The 19,282-nt window shown below is 34.9% G+C and overlaps 1 protein-coding gene across 1 annotated transcript; it reads left to right on the top strand.

Annotated features, from left to right (window-relative positions):
• Positions 1 to 3,841: 3,841 nt before the first annotated feature.
• On the top strand, positions 3,842 to 18,659 carry LOC139088342 (fatty-acid amide hydrolase 2-B-like). Its single transcript, XM_070637534.1, has 6 exons — positions 3,842 to 4,393; positions 15,532 to 16,003; positions 16,070 to 16,578; positions 17,778 to 18,089; positions 18,192 to 18,230; positions 18,423 to 18,659. Exons 1-6 carry the CDS (start codon positions 4,217 to 4,219, stop codon positions 18,504 to 18,506), a joined length of 1,593 nt encoding a protein of 530 aa, XP_070493635.1. The 5' UTR covers positions 3,842 to 4,216; the 3' UTR covers positions 18,507 to 18,659.
• Positions 18,660 to 19,282: the final 623 nt, after the last annotated feature.

Raw genomic sequence — 19,282 nt, 5'->3', positions numbered from 1 at the left:
ATACAGCCATTGTCTCTTGTTAATCATATGTTAATACTTTATACTTGTATGCATACCATGTGGCTGCTTTTTTTGTTTTGTTTTCATTCCATCTCTTTCTATCGTCGGTGCTGCTTTAATGAATCGACATTGGGAAGTAAAAAAGTCTTGTTTTCATTTCTTATCAAGCACGGAATTACGTGCTTCATGTGTGGATGTTTATTGATTGTTTACAGTTTATCAATACAGAAATCATTGTTTATTTTTGCATGTGTATGTCTTCAGATGCGTGATTAACGTCTTCATGGTACAGAAAAGTTTTAGCCGCATATTTGGCAATAAGAAGAAGAATTCATTAGTCGATACTGTTCAGGAAGTTCTTATTCCAATTTCAAGCTTCTTTGAGAGTTTCTTGAATTAATTAAACATTTGTTGGTAATTTTGAAATATTTTGTCGTCTGTATGATAAATTTGTGGATATTGTCAAACATGTGAGAATATGCTTAATGTGACAAATTTCATCTTTTGCAGTAAAAAAATGGACAGAAATTAACCGTAACGTAGTCATCAGGGTCACTGACATCATAACGTCAACACGATGCATTAGTGTAGAGTATGTAGCGGTGATGTGTGTAGTTTTGGTCGAGGCATACCATCAATGTTTGGTTCATGGGACCGAAATATTGGTCGGTCCTATTAATCATAACCATACCCCAAGGTGTGACCTTGGTCAAAAAAGGTTTGACAGACCTGTCCTGGTGACTATATTGTAATGTATGAGAGTCAAAGCTCGAGCGACGCAAAGCAAGCAATAGCAGTCAGATGAAATTCATACGAAATCTAATGTATTACGTATGGCTGCCAAATTGAAGCTTATATCTAGCCGAAAAATTCGAATATTTATCATATTTAAATGTGATGTTCAAACTCAAGTTATGGATTGCATAGTACTGGTAAAGCAGCTTACACCCTAAACTTTATAGGCTTGAGACAATAACAACATTAAAGAGTTGCTTTAGAAGAAGCATCAGGAAGGTGTCGTGTCAAATTAATGCTAGATCAATGCATGGGTCCATGTCAAAGTCTACGTTGGTTCGAACTTGTCTAGCTATGAAATTTTGAATCCAATTAAAATTCAAGCTTGAGTTTCTCAAAATTGCCTGATAATAAAATTGCAATTGTTTCTGTTCATACCAAGCTCCACAATTGATTCTGTGAAAAACAAGAATTTACATCCAAAATAAATAAGAAGCAATAAAAAAGCCTCTAATTAATTATTTACATAAAAAAAAATGATGAAGACTTTCAAGCATTCTTAGTCATGATAATTTTATTGTGTTTCTAAATTGTTGACCGAATCTATAATTAGTATTTAATTGCTTAATTTGAAGCACATGCCGACTAATGTATTCATTATTTTGTTATTTAAAACAAAAAATTTCTGGAAGTTTTTTTCCGGAAGAGAATTTCTGGAAGACCGGGAGAGTGAGTGGTGGAACGGAGAAGGTGGTCTGTTTTTATGGTAATTGCTGGATATGCTGCTTGGTCCAATTTAGAGATAAGAGATGTGGAATGAGGCATGGAGTGATAGACAATCTTTTCCGCGGTACACCTCAGTGGAATGTCTTGACTGAAACCATACAGCGTATATGGTTCATGTCAGTTCAAAACGTTACTGACAGCTAACTAGTGTGCCGCGGCACTTATGTTGACCACCACTGTAGTACTGTATAGAGAAGGAAATTGCTCATTTAGGGAATCATACCATGCTCTTTAACAGTCCCCGGTAGCTCAGTAACTAAGAGCACTTGACATGCTATCGAGAGGGCCAGAGTTCGAATCCATCTTGAGCTATAATTGTATAAAAGTTCTTATTTTCCACTACAACCTTGGTGGTAGTTATTTTCTTTATTTCGCAAATAGTAATCAACACTCTCAATTTCTAGAACTTACAATGGCAATTCAAAAATGCATTTAAATAAAAGCTAGCAATTAAAGAGATAATTTATGGATTTTACTTATCGAATCCAGGTTCAACTGTCGTGCAAACAGTAATTTAGCTTTGGTATGTGTATTAATACTCTTATTAAAGTCTATACAAAAGTTTACATTTCAATTCTCATATTAAGAATGCAGAAAGTCATGCTTAACTGATAGTTGATCCACTGTTGATATTTTTTATTGACATATTATCAATTCTTTGGAAACGATTAGCACTTTAAAATGAAGCATTGACAAACATCTCAACATGTAAACATGATGTGTTGTTATTCTGATTTGAATAGGTACTTATCCAGTGTAATCATGCAATGTCACTTTGAGTGTAAATGTGGATTAAGGGCGGAAGTGACATTGAGAGAACATTGAGTGTTTGAGATTCTTTAACAGCAAATTAAGAAAAATTTTGAGAACAAAGGAATTTTTTAAATTGTCAACTTCTTAGTGGTCATTTAAATGTTATGTAAAGCGTTTAGTTCGGAATTTTGTATGAAAATGGAAACAGAAGTCTGAAATTCGATAAGATTAGCAGATTTCATACTTTTATCCAATTTTTATCAAACTTTTATATCTCGCGATGTCATGTTAAAGTATTAGCAACTTTCTAAATTGCAAAAATAATCTCGAATGCCACAGCTTAGTTTCTAATGCATTGTTCAAACAAGTTTTAAAATAGCAAATTGTTAAGCTGACGTAGATATGGCTAAGGGCTCTTGAGTACGAGATCAAGACTTCCCAGTAGCAGTCTCGAGACTTGTTGAGAACAAAACTTCGTAGAATTCTATTTTCGCATTTAGTTTCTGTCTCGATCCTGTTCTTGAACTTCGTCTCGAAAATTCGTCTAAATCAAAACTGCTGGAGATCCTAGAGATACACTTAGAGCACCATACTGGGAGTTTTTCCCTCTTATGATGGATCAAATGAAATCTCCCATGAAACTGTCCCTTTGGGTTGTGATCAGATTCAGTTTTGACTAAGCTTTTTCCGAGCAGCACAAATTATTTGCAATTACACCTCTTTGTCATCAAATTGACAGTAAGACCTGAGGTGCGTTGTCGGATACTCGCCTCACTTTTGTGAGCATGCTCGTTTGTATGAAAAAAGTATTCTTTCAGTATGCTCATTAAAGTTAGCATGCTCATTGTATGTTAATATCAAAAACTGAAAGATTTGCGAACTTTTCTTAACGACCTTACAAAAATGTCAACTTCACGGAAATTTAGAGAAAAATTTCACAAGTAACTCTTACGAAATATTGGTTTACTATGGAAATTGGGAATACTTCCTCTCCAGAAGCTTATTCAGGGAAGGGAGTATTATAAGGGTCAAACAAATGTACCATATGCTAGAATTTTCCATGAAAAAAATCCCAAATCCCCAACTTGTGCAATTTAAATAATAACATTTCAAACAAATGACCCATCCCCTCTTCCCCTTTCCCCGAAGAATTCACTGCTCAAAAAAATATCTGATTACGCTCTTGACCCTCCTCGTTAACCTTTAAGTCATCACACTATGTACACTAAGTTACAAGCTAATGACCCCTTATTAACGACATATATTGTACAATATTATTCAAGGGCTAATTATAAATAATGAACTTTGGTTCTTAATCCGACTTAAGAATTCATATTCATTCATCGCTATTTTTAAAATAAATAAACTTTAAAATAAATGATAACGACTACAAAGATACGATTCTGCACTTGTCTTCAATTCCTACGTACCTCACTCTTTTTTCTTCATAAATGTGTGTTTGTCGCCGATTCACATGCAAACGTCTGTACTGTAAATTAAAGTATGAAAAAAAATCGCTCACGCTTATCGTATATTTTGTTGTTTAAGCCTCAGTCGATTGTGTAAATCAACACGGTAAAGTGCAAACTGCGAGGAGCTTAAAAATAATTTTTTTCTTGAACTTGAACCTTATTGTGCTGCACGTAAAGGTGCATTAATTCAAATTAAGAAGTTAAATTGAGCCAAAATATTAAAAAACTTTAGGTACGGAACTTAAAGTCAGTAAATTTGCCAGATGCAAATGAATACAAACTGCATATCGTGGATGTATATCTAATTTATATGCACATATTCAGCATAAAAAAAAATCTTGTGAATTAAACCGCTAAAAAAAAATACAATCTCGTTGCATGCATTAGTGTCTATGTGAGCAGCACAGAAACAAAAAACGAGTTAGTGCACAAAAGTTTGCAGTTTCTAACGCTATAAAAAAAGTGAAATCATGGAACTTTCGTTGAGAATTTATGGCATAATAAGTAAAATATTAAATTATATTTACGCGCCATTTCTATACCTTTATTATGATGTATTTGGTAAACATGGCAGAGCACCGCCGTTAAAAAATCCAATTTTGGAAATATCTGCAGTTGATCTGGCGGAAAAGATTCGATCACGAGAGGTAAGTGAGCTAAAGTGGTAAATTTGAAGAGATTACGATAATTTATGCGAGAAATTTCTAGTCGATGTACATGCATTTCATCAGGTACTTACCAGAAGTCAAGTTATTACCATGTTATTACTCATAAAGTGGTCAATCAACTAACCAGTTCAATGCACTACATAGCATGAAAACTGCAATGTTGATGGTGCATGATGAAATGTATGTTAGAAGTTGCACGAACATTCTATGAATAGAAATGTATGTAGTTCTGGATAGTTATTGAAAAATTGATATAGATTTGTTGTAATGAAAGTGATGCAGACTCTTCCGAGCAACACATGTCGGTTAATTGGTCAAAAATCCTACAACTGGTAGACATGACTCTGACATTGTGGATGCTGGATCTTAACCGAATCAGGCACCAATCTGCTTGGGTCATATTACCATATGTCATATTTCCCGAGCAACACAGCTTAGTCTCAAGACATAAAAGTGGCTTGATGGCTGTTTGGTCCAGTTTTAAAGCAAAATTGAAATTTATGGCATCGCGTTGTTTGAGACTGTTGTAAAGAAGATTAGTGTTAAATTCTACTCAATCCCTGGATTCTTGGACTGCTTTTTAGTGCTTAGATACGACCCGAATAGCACAAATCGGTTAATCGTATTAATCTCCAACGCCAGATCGGAGTGACTTTGACTTGGTGGCAGATTTGGATTAAACCCGACACCATGTCAGAATCACGCCGTTTTGTGCCAGATTCGGATTAAGCTTGACAGGATGCTAGAGATACGTCGACTTGGTGTCGGAATTTGGATCGATTAACTGACTAGTGCTATTAGGGCGAAGTTTAGACGTTAGTCAGATTATGAATGTTGCATTTAGAATTTGTAATATTGTCACAGTAAACACAGTGTCTTCACTAGGGCATCGGTACGTCGCTGTATTAACGGAAAGATGCCAATAAGATGAGAAAATGTCCAAATGGCACTCTGGAACCGTGGTAGCTCGTAATCCATGGCCTTCTATCATTGTTGTTGCTGTTTTGCTGTGCAATTCTAAAATTTGGAGTTTTAGAGCTTATATTACCACTTGCCTTTGAATCCAAAGATATCAACACTGCTTTAGACTCATTATTTTGACAAATAAATGAGGATCATTGCATTTTTCCGCTCGGAATTAATGACTTGAAGTTTATAAGCCATATTGCACTTTTAATGTCACATTTCAGTAGTTTAAGGAAATTAACATTTTTTGATGCTTCAAACAAAACAGTAAACAACGAATTTTACAGATGTCATATGTTAAAGATCAAGCTCATTAATCCAACACTCATATATGAAACAGAAATGAATCCATTTCCGTCGAGATTCAAACAGTTGTAAAAAAATGTCAAGTTTAAGAACTAAAACTGAGTTTCATACAGTTCCTCATTTCAAATAATGCAATAAAATCAAATTTGAGTAGAATGCCTTGAGGGACCCGGAAAAAAATAAAACAAAAAAATGTCTAGAAAAATCTTTTGGATTCTAAGCATTTAAGTGATATTAGATCTAGCTTTAATCCACGGATAGTATTTGAATATCAACAATCAAAAAAACATCTAAATTCCAAATTGATATTCAAAAATCTGCGAGACGAAACCAGTTTAAAGACACTCCGCTTAATATGATAAAATGCTATGAATTTTTGGAAGTAACAAGCTGTAGACATTCAGTCGCCGGCTTCTTAAAATAACAAATTTATTTAAATTTTTCTGTCAATATGTTGATGAATCTTAAAATAACAGCACCGTTTTATGATGATTTTTTACATAAATTAAGGCTTGATAAGCGACGAATATAGGAAGTAACTTACATGCTATGTTTGTGGAAGTTTGAGCAGTAGCGTTATCTAGGTGCCGACGAGACGGTCAAGGGAATTAACCTTTTACCGCATAAATATTTTATTGCAATAATCAATCAATTGACAAGAATACAGAATAACGTATTGCACTAGGGTACCACACTAAGGTGCTGCACTAGGGTACCACACTAGGGTACCACACTAGGGTACCGCACTAGGGCATCACCGCATTAGGATACCGAACTAGGGTACCACACTAGGGTACCGCTCTAGAGTACCGAACTAGGGTACTGCACTAGTGTACGGCACTAGGGTTAACGGCTTTAAAGTACCGCTCTAGAGTACGACTCTAGGATATCACTCTAAGGTACCACCCTTGAGTCATGCTCTTGGTTACCGCTCCATCGACTTCATGTTGCCTTGTCTCACCATGACGGGCATTTTAGACGTAAACTGATATTTACCCCATTTTACCCTTCAATCTCCTCAAAGAACTTTTCCAAAACATCCGGAAGTCCCCAACTAAAAACCATTAAAAATAACAAACTGCGCAGCTACTTAATCACGAATATCATTGCATAATTATTGTCAACATTTCCTTCCTTTTGCTACTCATTTGCTGAAAAAAAAAATTACTACTTGTCACACAGTGAAACTAAAAGTGTCAATCAACGTCCGCAACCTTGAGAGAAAAAAAAATATAACAGTAATGATTCCACACATCTTACTAGTGAACTCGACATGACTCGATGTTTCATTACTTTTTCTTTCATTTTCTGTTTTGATTCCATTATTCTTATCATCTCAATATTTGGGTTGGATGGATGTTGTGGTATTGTATGCAGAAATGGCGAGGAACTGGATTAGACAGGTATTTTCATTGATCAGGTATTGAATGCAGAAATGGCGAGGAACTCGGACTTGGACAGATTTTGTAATCGATCAAAAACCCGGCTCGATGCCGGCATGACTATTAGTTGATTACGGATTCCGCTTGGGTTCGGCTGAATGCGGCTGAATTCAACTGAATCTGACTTGAATCCGTTTAAATCAAGCACCATGAAAGAATCACACCGAGCTAGTACAGAAGTTTGAATTTATTAACCGACTTGTGCTATTCGGGTCAAAAAATCATGTCTAGTTGATATAAGTTGTCCTTAGAACTAGACAAACAACTATGTAAATGCAGACATGTACATTCAGAGGACAGCTGTGCCCCTTGATTACTTGAATGCTGTTAAAATGCCTAATTGAAGTTGAGTTTCATTAAGAGTCTAATCACCAATCCTATGACAGGTCTTCCATTATGAGCTGTGTCTTATAGGTCGTCCAAGGCTGCAGCCATTGCAATTTTGGACGAACCCTAGCCCAAAACCATTTCTATAATACGTGTAGATTCCCAAAACCTTCCATCCGTAACAAAAAACTATTTAATACCCCTACTCAGACTCTACCCTAATTCAGACTCTACCCTAACTCAGAATCTACCCTACACAGACTCTCACACAAAAAATTGTACGGAAGTTTATTGACCATATAGGCATAGCATATTTATTTACATATTATTATTGATTGCTATCGCACAAAACTTGCTCTCGCTACCTTGCATGTTCACATACAAATATTCTTCATCTCGCTAATAAGCCGTCTGGCTTTATATGAATTAATACTCATTTCTCATTTCCTTCTCTCTCTCCATGCTCCATACACGAGCTAAAATGTTCATTAATAATTTAATTATAAAAAACTTGTTGAGAGAGAAAAATTAAATTCTTTAGAGACATAGCAAGCGCGTACATACTTTTTTTTGTGTAAGCATCAAGTTACATACACTGACTAAAATGATGAAATTAACCGAAAAAAAATATGTGTGAACATGAAGATGAAGTGTAATGCAAACAATTTTTTTATTGTATATACTTTATGCATACATAACTGACCTCAGCCATCCCTTTTGTTGTTGTTGCTGCAACCGCTGTATATGAGTGGGTTTTTGAATGGAGATGAGAATTGTTGGGAAATTTAAAACTGAACTTTGAGATATTTTTTTTAAGTTATGTCCACTTGATGTCAACTGGGGTCAATGGACCGAAAACAGTCATCATTTGCTGCCAAAGCTGTATTGACCTTCGCTCGACCGTCTTTGGTAGATTACAGTCCTTATATAGATCACTATACGAGCCAGGCTGAGCTTCGCTCGACCGTCTCGGGTAGATTACAGGACTTATATAGATCACTACATGAGCCAAACTGAGCTTCGCTCGACCGTCTCGGGTAGATTACAGTCCTTATATAGATCACTGCATGAGCCAGGCTGAGCTTCGCTCGACCATCTCGGGTAGATTACAGTCCTTAAATAGATAACTGCATGAGCCAGGCTGAGCTTCGCTCGACCGGCTCGGGTAGATTACAACACTTTTATAGATCACTACATGAGCTCCGCTTCCCTGACTTGAGTAAATTACAGAACATTTGCCTCCATAAAACACAAAATTTCCAAAATAAGGCGCCATTTTAACTCATTTTTCAACCAAAAATACAGCATCTGCTTCATAAATAACTTAGACAACAATAAAAAGAAAACAATTAAAGTATAAACAATAAAATGAAATTGTTGGCGTGCTTCAATGCATGGACCAATTTTTTTCAAACTTTTTTTATTTATTAGATATACATAGAACCTTATTTGAACCATAGAACCATTATTGATTGACGAAGGATAAATAAAAAGTGAAAAGAGATAAAAGTTAAATTTCTATTAATTGTCTAAGATATAATTAAAACAAATTAAAAAAGTAGTTGAGTAAACTGAAAATATAAATGAAAAGAATCGAGTAATTAAAAACTAATAAGAAATAAGTGTAATAAATTAAAATAATAGCAGAACAAAAAAAAAATCGACAAAAAGAACAAAGGATTTATTCACATCGCATTTTAAGGCGTAAAGAAGCTTATCATTGTCAACAATATAAAAGAGAGTCAAAAAGTGTACAAAAGTCTCTAAAATCTCTGGCATTTTGGGACAATAAGCATCATATTAAGCAAGTAAATTGGAATTCAAAGGACTCATATAGATCCAGTAAATAAAAACATCGCGCCACATTCTATGGTGAAATTCACAGGTTAATTGGTGAAATTAGCAAGAAAAGTTTGAAAAGATTTGAAAATAACGGACGTTAACGGTCTTTTGGTGAATTTGTTGAAAGTGAATTGAGAGAAATTTGATTGGAATGTCGACTGAAAATTCAATTAATAAAGAGATTGATGATACCGAAACAATCGACTGCTTCGTGAGAAGTGGGCTAGTCCGACCACAGAAATTAGTGATAAAACCAGGAACAGATATAAAGGAAAGAAATCAAGTCGTGACAAACGTAACTCCAAGCACTCAAAATGGACAAAAGAGAGTAGCTGAAGATGAAATGAATCAGGATGTAATGTATGACAAGCTAATGAATCGTTTCAATTCGCTGTTTAATTCATTGTCGAATCAAATAAGAGAAATGGATAATAATGTAGAAAGAAAGCTTGAAGAAAAGTTTGGTGACTTAAAAGGATACATGGAGAAGACGGATAAAAGAATGGCGGAGATCGAAACAAGAATGGAAAGAAACGACAATAGAGCAGTTGAAAACTGGAAGGCGATAAACTTACTAAACCAGAAGGAACTTATAAATAAAATAGATATTGTTGGTGCAAGATGGCCGGCTCAAATGAATAAGGATTCAATTAAGGAAGAAATAGTCAAAATGATGAGCAAGTGTAAAATAATAATAGATGTTAAAAATATAAAGGCAGCATACTTGAGAAAATCCAAAGCAGCTAGTGGTCAAGTGATGGTAGTAGAATTTAATGACTTCGAAACAAAACTGAGAGTAATGAAAGAAAAGAGATTATATAAAGATAAAGATGGAATTTTCTTCGATAATACACTAACGCCAGAAAATGTAAAACTAATGATTGAAGCAAGAAAAATAGCCAAAGACAAAAAATTCAAGACATATCTCCATAGAAATAAAGTCTGTGTGAAGAAATCAAATGAGAGTATCAAATACATAACATCTGAAGCAGATCTGGATATTATAAGGACATGGACACCAAACGAGAATGAATTCGCAATGTCTCCAAGTAATGATAATGTTGTATCGGCGAGTACTGAGCAAAAAAAATCAGTTGGTAGTTCAATGGATATGACATCACAATAGCAATTAAAGAAAGTCCGGCAGCAGCAGTCACAATCACCTAAAATGAAAATGAAAATAAATTAGTAAACATGGTAGAAAATTTTTATTTTGAGTCTTTCAATGCATTTAAGATAGCTAAAATTAATTTTAAAAATCTACTGATCCTTCAAATGAATACCCAAGGCTTAAATAATCACGACAAGCATTTGTAGAGGCAAATCATTTTTAAAAAAATAAAATTTGGATAATCCTAAAGGAAGTCAAAATATGGTAAATTGGACTTTGTCCTTTCTTAAAGTAAAGTAAAGTCCTTTTTATTACCTTAATACGACTCTAATGTCTACAAAATACCAAATGTTAATTCATATCTTAAGATTAACAGCATTTATAAGCGAAATAAAGATAGAATGAAACCAAAAAACTTAAAATTTTGACATTTTTCAAAATTTTTGACTGAATTTTTCCTTATGTATGACTTATTATATATTGTTGGATAGGATATTGTTAGTTGAAAAAATGATAATTTATATATGTATTGCTATTTGACTGTACCTCGTGTGTCAAAAACTTACAAATCTATGAACTGGCTATCATGAATAGTTTCGATTGTTTAGAACATGAAACTACTTCCAATTTTTTAAATTTTGTTTAAAAGTGTTTGAAAGATTTTTGTTAAACCGTTAAGAAAAGAAACTTATTGAGTTTTGAGAGACCCCCATTTTTGAGGGGGTATACCTTTCAGACCGTCAAATGAGCTATTAATCCCTTAGCAATTTTTTCACATATTAATAGTACAATATTAGTCCTATAATAATCAATGTTCACCTGAAACAGCCGAACGTAGTTTATAGGGAAATATTCGGTTAAAGGTCAAAAAATCACAAAAAACCGAAATTTTTGGCTTTAAAGTTATTTTATCTTCGTAGTATATCCTATTAAATTAGAATGTATGATTTTTAGGGATAAATAGGTTCTATCAAAAAAAATATATTTTTTATCCTATCAGTGCATTATAGCTAGATGAGAGCATGAAATGTAGAAAAAAGCATTTTTTGACATATTTTCAAACTTTTTTGGAAACAGTGGAACCTAAATTATGCAAATGTGAGCTATGTAGGTTCTATGTATATCTTATAAATAAGGAAAGTTTGAAAAAATTGGTTATGCATTGGAAACGCCAACAATTTAAAATAATGGCAGGCACAATCGTTTTTTGGCCATAAGTCAGGCACACAGCAGTTTTGGACAAAATTTCTCTTTTTCCCGTACACTACTTCTCAGGCACTACAACATCCATACATAACCTGAATTTTTGACAACCTTTGCCATTTTGGGCCCATAGTGCGTTTTGGGTAGATTACAGTACTTATATAGATCACTCCATGAGCCAGTCTGTGCTTCGCTCGACCAACTCGGCTAGATTAAAGTCCTCATATAGATCACTACATAAGCTTCGCTCGCCTGATTTGAGTAAATTACAGTACATTTGCCTCCATAAAACACTAAATTCCCAAAATAAGGCGCCATTTTAACTCATTTTTCAACTAAAAATACAGCATCTGCTTCATTGTAACTTAGACAACATGGTAGAAAACAATTAAAGCATATACAATAAAATGAAATTTTAACGATTTGTCAATAAAACGGATTACAGTAATTACAATTGTCTTGGATGAGCATTAGAAAGCATGCATCCTAACAATAATTACAATTCATTTCAATCGATTGAGAATGGCATACAAGTGTTTTACTGTCGAAACAAGTAATTTGAAATTGATAGATGGGATAAAAGTATATTTTTTGTAGATATACTGCCTGAGAAGAGATTTATGTATTCATATCTGATTATATTTAAGATCATGAAAAAGAAGACGATAAAAACTCGATGTACTGTAGTGTGGTAGGGATTCTAATGTCCCTGTGGATTTTACCTTGTTGGCTGAATTACCTCAAATTTCATCCCTTCCAGCGTACGTCCCTGATTTCGTCGGTTGGTCGTCTATCTCGATCTTATAATTTCTGTATATTCGAACTGGAACCGGGAAATCCCGGGAAAGTTCCCAAAAATCTTTCTGGACCGAGATTTCTTGAAAGCATACTCGATCGGCACAAGGTTTTCATGGCACTCACATGGGATTCAAGTAACAATTTTTTGACAGTTAACTTCAAAATTACCACTTGTACGACATGTGGTGGCCAATTGACTTTCATGAAAAATTTGCACGGATTGGGTGCAAATTCATTTTTAAGGCGTAGGTGCATGAAAATTCGCCCGAATAATCTTCCGGGGAAGAATGTTCCGGAGAGTTTTCATTCGCGTAATATGTTCCACGGAATGTTCCGTCTGGACCATGCACCTTTCCCTCAATTGTTAAGTTCAATTCCCAATAAAAATTTAGAAACCTTCAAAATTGTGGTTAGAATTCATAAAATTGGAAAAAGGTGTATCAAATCGGGATTCGAACCCATGAAAATATTCCAAGAAGTTTTCCAGGTATCCCGACCATATTCGACCATCTGTGCAATTTAGTCAATTGGGCCATCTATAAGAAGTAGAGCAGGGACGAAGTCAAGTAAAGTCGACTTTTCTATACAAAATCTGAGTTGATTCCGGACTATTCTGGAAAGCACAATGAGTATGACTGCTTTTCATCAAACTTGACCCTGATCAGCCAGAGTCACGCCCTGGTGCCAGATTCTGAAATTCCGACATCCTAAGCTTTGTGCTTTTTGGGAATTTCCAGGAATTTTCTGGTCCCGATGTTGAAACGGACTTCTTACCAAGATCAAAATTGAATACCAAACATTTAGACCAGCACGTAGACTAAACCTTATATTTTTGCCATCTACCAACCTAAAATCCCTAACCGACGTAGTCGGAATAGAAACAAATAAAAATATCTATGGATAGCAATATTTCTCGCATTATCAAATAAATTACTTAATCAAACTTGAATTTATCTTCTCTATGTTATATCCCAAAATTAGATTCACATATACAATTTGACAGTCATACACATAACTCCGTTCATAAGAAAAAAAAATATAAATTTCCTCCTTTCACACATTTAGAAGATGTAGATGAGGCATCAGTTGCGAAATACGTAAGAATTTATTGTTTTAATCAATACTTAGTTCCAAATGTGTTGAAATAAGCAATTGAGCGGATGTATTGCTGTGTTTTTTTTATGATGAGGAAATTTGAGATGATTATCATTGTAAGGAAATGCTACTTAATTAAAATTAATGCTGGCACAGTTGTTTGTTGATACACACTCGGATGTAGACGATATTTTGACTACAACTGCGTAGACAGCATGGCGTGTAAAAAATGAAAATTTATGTGTCGCGGAAAAATGGTGGAAACTTTTACTACATGATAATGTGTAGATGAACATTTTTTGGATGCTCATGAACTTTTAAATCAGTTAACATGCTGTTTTGCATGTGAGATGGGGATTCGATATGGTGAGAGTGAGGAAGTGGGATGAGAAGAGACAAGTGCTCAAGTGTTGAGCAAGGAAAACCTGTGTATCACTTGTAATTTACACATGGTATACAACATTGTGGTTTAAGTATGGATGAAGTTGATTCGTGTTGATTATGGATCTAGGCTGTTAGTGGAATTGGTCTGATGTTGTTTCGCTCTAGCCGTTATAATTTTAAGTAGAAGTTCAGTATGTATTCAGATTTGAACTGCATTTTAAAGACATTTATGCCTATGTTGAAAAGTACACGACGAAGAAATGGCAGAAAATCTGAAACTAGGCAAGTATGACTCTGGTTGCAAGTCAGAGTCGATCAAAGCCGACCAAGACCTGACTCTAGCTAGGAGTTATCGAATTTATCGAGAATCAAATTCGATGAAAATCCGGACAAGTCTTGACTCTGGCAAGATTCGATGAAAATCCGGACAAGACTTGACTTTGCTCAGATTCGATGAAAATCCGGACAAGTCTTGACTCTAACTAGATTCGATGAAAATCCGGACAAGACTTGACTCTGGTCAGATTCGATGAAAATCCGGACAAGACTTGACTCTGGCCAGATTCGATGAAAATCCGGACAAGACTTGACTTTGCTCAGATTCGATGAAAATCCGGACAAGACTTGACTCTAACTAGATTCGATGAAAATCCGGACAAGACTTGACTCTAACTAGATTCGATGAAAATCCGGACAAGACTTGACTTTGCTCAGATTCGATGAAAATCCGGACAAGACTTGACTCTAACTAGATTCGATGAAAATTCGGACAAGACTTGAATCTGGCCAGATTCGATGAAAATCCGGACAAGACTTGACTCTGGCCAGATTCGATGAAAATCCAGACAAGACTTGAATCTGGCCAGATTTAATGAAATCCGACCTCTATCAAGATCAGACCAATTTCAATGAAATCCAGTCAAGACTTAATTCTCGCCAAAGAGACCTCTGACCAGAAAGAGTCAAGTTTTGATCGGACTTCATCAAATCTGGCGAATTTCTAATCGTGACTGCTTTTCATCAAATCTTGACTGTCACCATAGTCACGCTGGACTGATACTGAATTACTACCATTCCTAAGCCATGTGCTTTTTGGATGCAGTCTACAAAGAGGCCAGCCTTACCTTAAAATCTAGTAAATTTGACTCAAAAAGCTACAAAAATTTCAAATTTTACGTTACTACGTCTTGAACTTATCATACCCTAGCACATACAAAGAGCGAGCTCTCAAGGACAGAGTAAGGCGATAGCAATGCCAATGAGCATACTCATCTAATATATTTAAGTTAATCAAGCTCTCAAGACCATGTTCTTTATCTGTTAAAGCACATGATGCTTCATCTCACAACTCACCAATCCAACCCTCCACACCACCTCAAGTACCAACTCCACCACCTTTAATAATGCTATCCAGTAACTTCATTCAATTATTTTTTAAAAATATATATACAATCTAACAATTTAATTAAAAAGTGCTACAATTTAAAAATATAAAAAAAGCAGCACAAGCAAAAGCAAACAACATCGAATCGGAAATGTCTATAATCCGCTTTTACTTCTTCTTTATCCAATTTCATTCTCAAAATGTTTGTCTTTATCTGAAATGATTCTGAAAATTTTTTATATCTTTTAACCATCCACAGTTATCATCTGAAAAAGTTGTACGAGAATACATAAAGCGTATCCGTGAAGTTGAGCCCTTTTTGAATGCTGTTGTTGAGAATCGATTTGATGATGCAATAAAGGATGCTAAGCGTGCTGATAAGATTATTGAGGAAGCATCGTTAATTTATATCATTGAAAACTATCCATTACTTGGTGTACCATTTACAGTAAAAGAAAGTATTGCTGTAAAAGGTTTATCGCATGGTACAGCAACAATATCAAGGAAAGATGTAAAAGCGGACAAGGATGCAATTGTGGTTGAAAAATTACGATCTGCCGGTGCCATACCACTACTCGTCTCGACAACGCCCGAATATTGTGTCAGTTGGGAGTGCAATAATTATGTTAGTGGACGTACATTAAATCCATACAAGTTGAGTATGACGCCGGGTGGAAGTTCGGGTGGTGAAGCTGCACTTAATGGTGCCGGAGCATCATGCTTTGGAATTGGTAAGAGAAATGGACATTTTTTTTTTCAATATGTACATAGTAAATGTAAATGTTGTAAATTTATAGGATCAGATATCGCTGGATCAATTAGAGTGCCAAGTCATTTTGTTGGAATATTCGGTCATAAGCCAACTCCGGGTATTATAAGCATTGATGGACATTTTCCAACATCTGTAGATAAAAATTTTCTAAAATTTCTAACGATCGGACCAATGTGTCGTTATGCAAAGGATTTACCGACTCTAACATATTTGATGTCAAATGAAAATAGCCGTACACAGTTACGTTTAGACCAACCAATTCATACAAAAGATATTGACATTTACTATCTAACATCAGCAAGTGAATATTCGTTGAGTTTATGGAATGTCGATGAGTTAATACAACGTCGAATGCTTGAAGCTGTATCCCACTTTAAATCCAATGGATTGAATGTAAAACGACTGAATTCTAGTAACAACAATCATCATCAACATGGTGATTTCATTGATATGAATGATTCGTTGGAAATTTCAATTTGTTCATTATGTGATGTTGAGGATATACCCGATTTGCTATCAAATAATAAAACGAGTGTAAGTGAACTACAAAGTGAGATTTGATTGACATTTTTTCATATCTAACTTTAGAGCCAAAAAAGGGTTTTTATTTTATCTGTGGTATGCGATTGAGCGTATGCTTCAAATAAATGTGAAATACACAAATTGAAAATGAGTTGGAAATGGATGGAATGATGGGGATTTAAAGCGCTAAGGAGCATAATATGTAATTTTGGTGTCTGAGCTTGAAGCAAGGATTTGGAACTGACTTAAATGGTCAAAAATTGTTTATAAATGCCAAACATCCCCTAAGCATATTTGCATTGGCTGCGCTTCCTGTCAATTCTGTATCTTTGACTCGAAGTCGATTTAGAATTTGTATGAGAAAATCTCGAGTGGACAAAAATACGTTAGAAGCAGTTATCAACTGGACATTACGTAATTTTGCCATCAACTAGTTCATATATGTATTTTCGGGACTTCGAGTTTTGCATTTTTATGAATTTCAAAAGGACGTTATTTAGATAGTTGCAGCCGAAAATTAAGTTTACGGTATTTTTAAGTTGCCGTTCAGTTATTACGTTCGCTTTTAAGGGGAGGGGGGTCTAGAAATATCGGTGAGTACAATTCTAATGATATTACCGTACCATAATCCATAAATGCTTGATATTTTTCTGTACATCTATTAGAATCAAGTCGACCGTAATACCGACCTTAATCCGGTTGATATCCTTTCTGTCCTCAAGTTCATTTGAGTTTCGGTATAATCAGAGTTCAAAAGACCTGTGACTTCAAACCCCTGGCAAAGTGTTGCGCTCTTAATTTATGCAGAATTTAATTTATCTTCGGCACAATGTTTTGGTTACGCTGATCGGGTTGTCACCAGTTTTGTATCGTTTTATCCGACTTGCTCTATTCAGGGTAATGTCATAGGCATTGTGCGAATCCTTGTCATAACGAGAGCACTATGATCAATCTCTGGTGAGAATCGCACCTGAGTATCCCTAAATAGAGTAATACAGATCGGTCCTGGGGTCTGTTGCTTAACCACTCGGACCACAGAGTTCTATCTGTCGCAATGGCAGATACCACCCTTAGACTGTCAATGGCTAATATACATCCCAGAGTTGCAAAACAGCCCTGTTCAGATACCACACCTTCATTCCTGACTACATCATATACATCCATGAAGTCACCTTTACTAACGACAAAATCTTCTCCTTTCTTCCCAACAGCCCCGTAAAGATCTTTGGAATGAGTTTATAAAATCAATGTTTGGATTATCAGAATACACATTCGCTGCTTTACATTTTTATGTACTGCATGCAACGAATGGCTTTATACCAAAATCACGAAAAGAGCATTACATCAAAAAAGGCAAAGTTTTGCGTGAAAAACTTATCAATAAACTTGGAACAAATGGTGTATTATTCTACCCGACCTTCCCGCAAAGCGCCTGCCGTCATGGCGAATCGACAACAAAATTGAGCGGTGTCATGTACACAGCATTCTTTAATATCATGGGATTTCCATCAACACACGTGCCGGTAACAATCACATTAATTTTACCTTTTATGATTCTCATGAAAATTAATTTTAAAAATATATTTTTTTTTATTGTCGAATTCATATTGAAAAAAAAATGACAGATGGGTATGGATGAGAATGGACTTCCAATTGGCTTTCAGGTATTGTAACGCGCAACAGATTTTTATTATTCCATCCCTTGTTGCACATTCAGAATGTTTTACGTAATCACATTAAATCCAACTTTTTTATGAACTTAACTCATTGTGCATAATAATGTGGAACTGCTCATATGCAGGACGACCCAAAAAAAGAGCTTCTTTTTTATTAAAGTTATTTCAATCGAATTTCAGGTTATTGCGGCACCATATCAGGACAGAAATTGTTTTGCAATTGCACGTGAAATTGAAGCTGCATTTGGTGGATGGAAATTTTGATTGCAATTGTTATAGCTGTTTAGTTTAGAATATCAAATTCAATTATTATTTTTTTCTATGAAGCTTGTAAAGACAATGTAAATTTGATGATGCTACTTGATATTTTGTGGATGCATTTAAAATGCTAATGGTGTAGATATGTAATTTTGTATGAATGAAAACTATCACTAGTAAAATTGTTAAATAATTGACTTTAATTTCGTTCTATTATTTCTTTTATATTATAGAGGACATTGTTAGATTCATCAAACAGATCGGATTCCTTTAAATGGCATTCAGGTCTGGATAGTTACAACAGAATCGTATGTTTCGCATTGACTTTTCATCCACGGACTCAAATCTTTATGCGCTTTACTCTATCTATCTATCTTGTTCTATTAATATTCAGACAATTATGAAGACCTTCATATAGCAAACCAGAGCTTGAAGTAGACTCGGATTTTGTATGGAAAAGTCAACTCGAGTTGAATTGACTTCTTATGAAATTCGAGTCATTTTCAAGCTCTATGTCCGACTTTTCTGAATTTTCATTTGAAATTGAAACAAAGATTCTTTGTAATTGACTAAAACATTGAAGATAAGCGGCATATTCTTTACAAAAAGGCTGATAATCTGATAATAGTCCAATCTATTTCTCTACTTTAGTGGTCGCCAACTAAGATGCCACTGCACGCTAGTGTGCCAAATATGCTTAGAAATTAACCATATATGGGTAAATCTCCGTAAGAATTTTCTGTCAAAAAACTATGTTTTTGGTGAAATTCTCAAAAACTGGT

Source organism: Chironomus tepperi, unplaced genomic scaffold (genome assembly GCF_022539635.2).
Source record: "Chironomus tepperi strain 1889 unplaced genomic scaffold, CSIRO-AGI_Ctep_v1 contig_12, whole genome shotgun sequence".
NCBI lineage: Eukaryota > Metazoa > Arthropoda > Insecta > Diptera > Chironomidae > Chironomus > Chironomus tepperi.
This window is presented reverse-complemented; position numbering and strand designations above follow the sequence as displayed.

Coding starts and splice junctions, on each gene's coding strand:
- LOC139088342 (XM_070637534.1), top strand. CDS start 4,217: ATGGAACTTTCGTTGAGAATTTATGGCATAATAAGTAAAATATTAAAT. Junction 16,579..17,777: donor TATCAAATAATAAAACGAGT/GTAAGTGAACTA, acceptor TCTTCCCAACAG/CCCCGTAAAGATCTTTGGAA. Junction 18,090..18,191: donor TTCCATCAACACACGTGCCG/GTAACAATCACA, acceptor AAAAAATGACAG/ATGGGTATGGATGAGAATGG.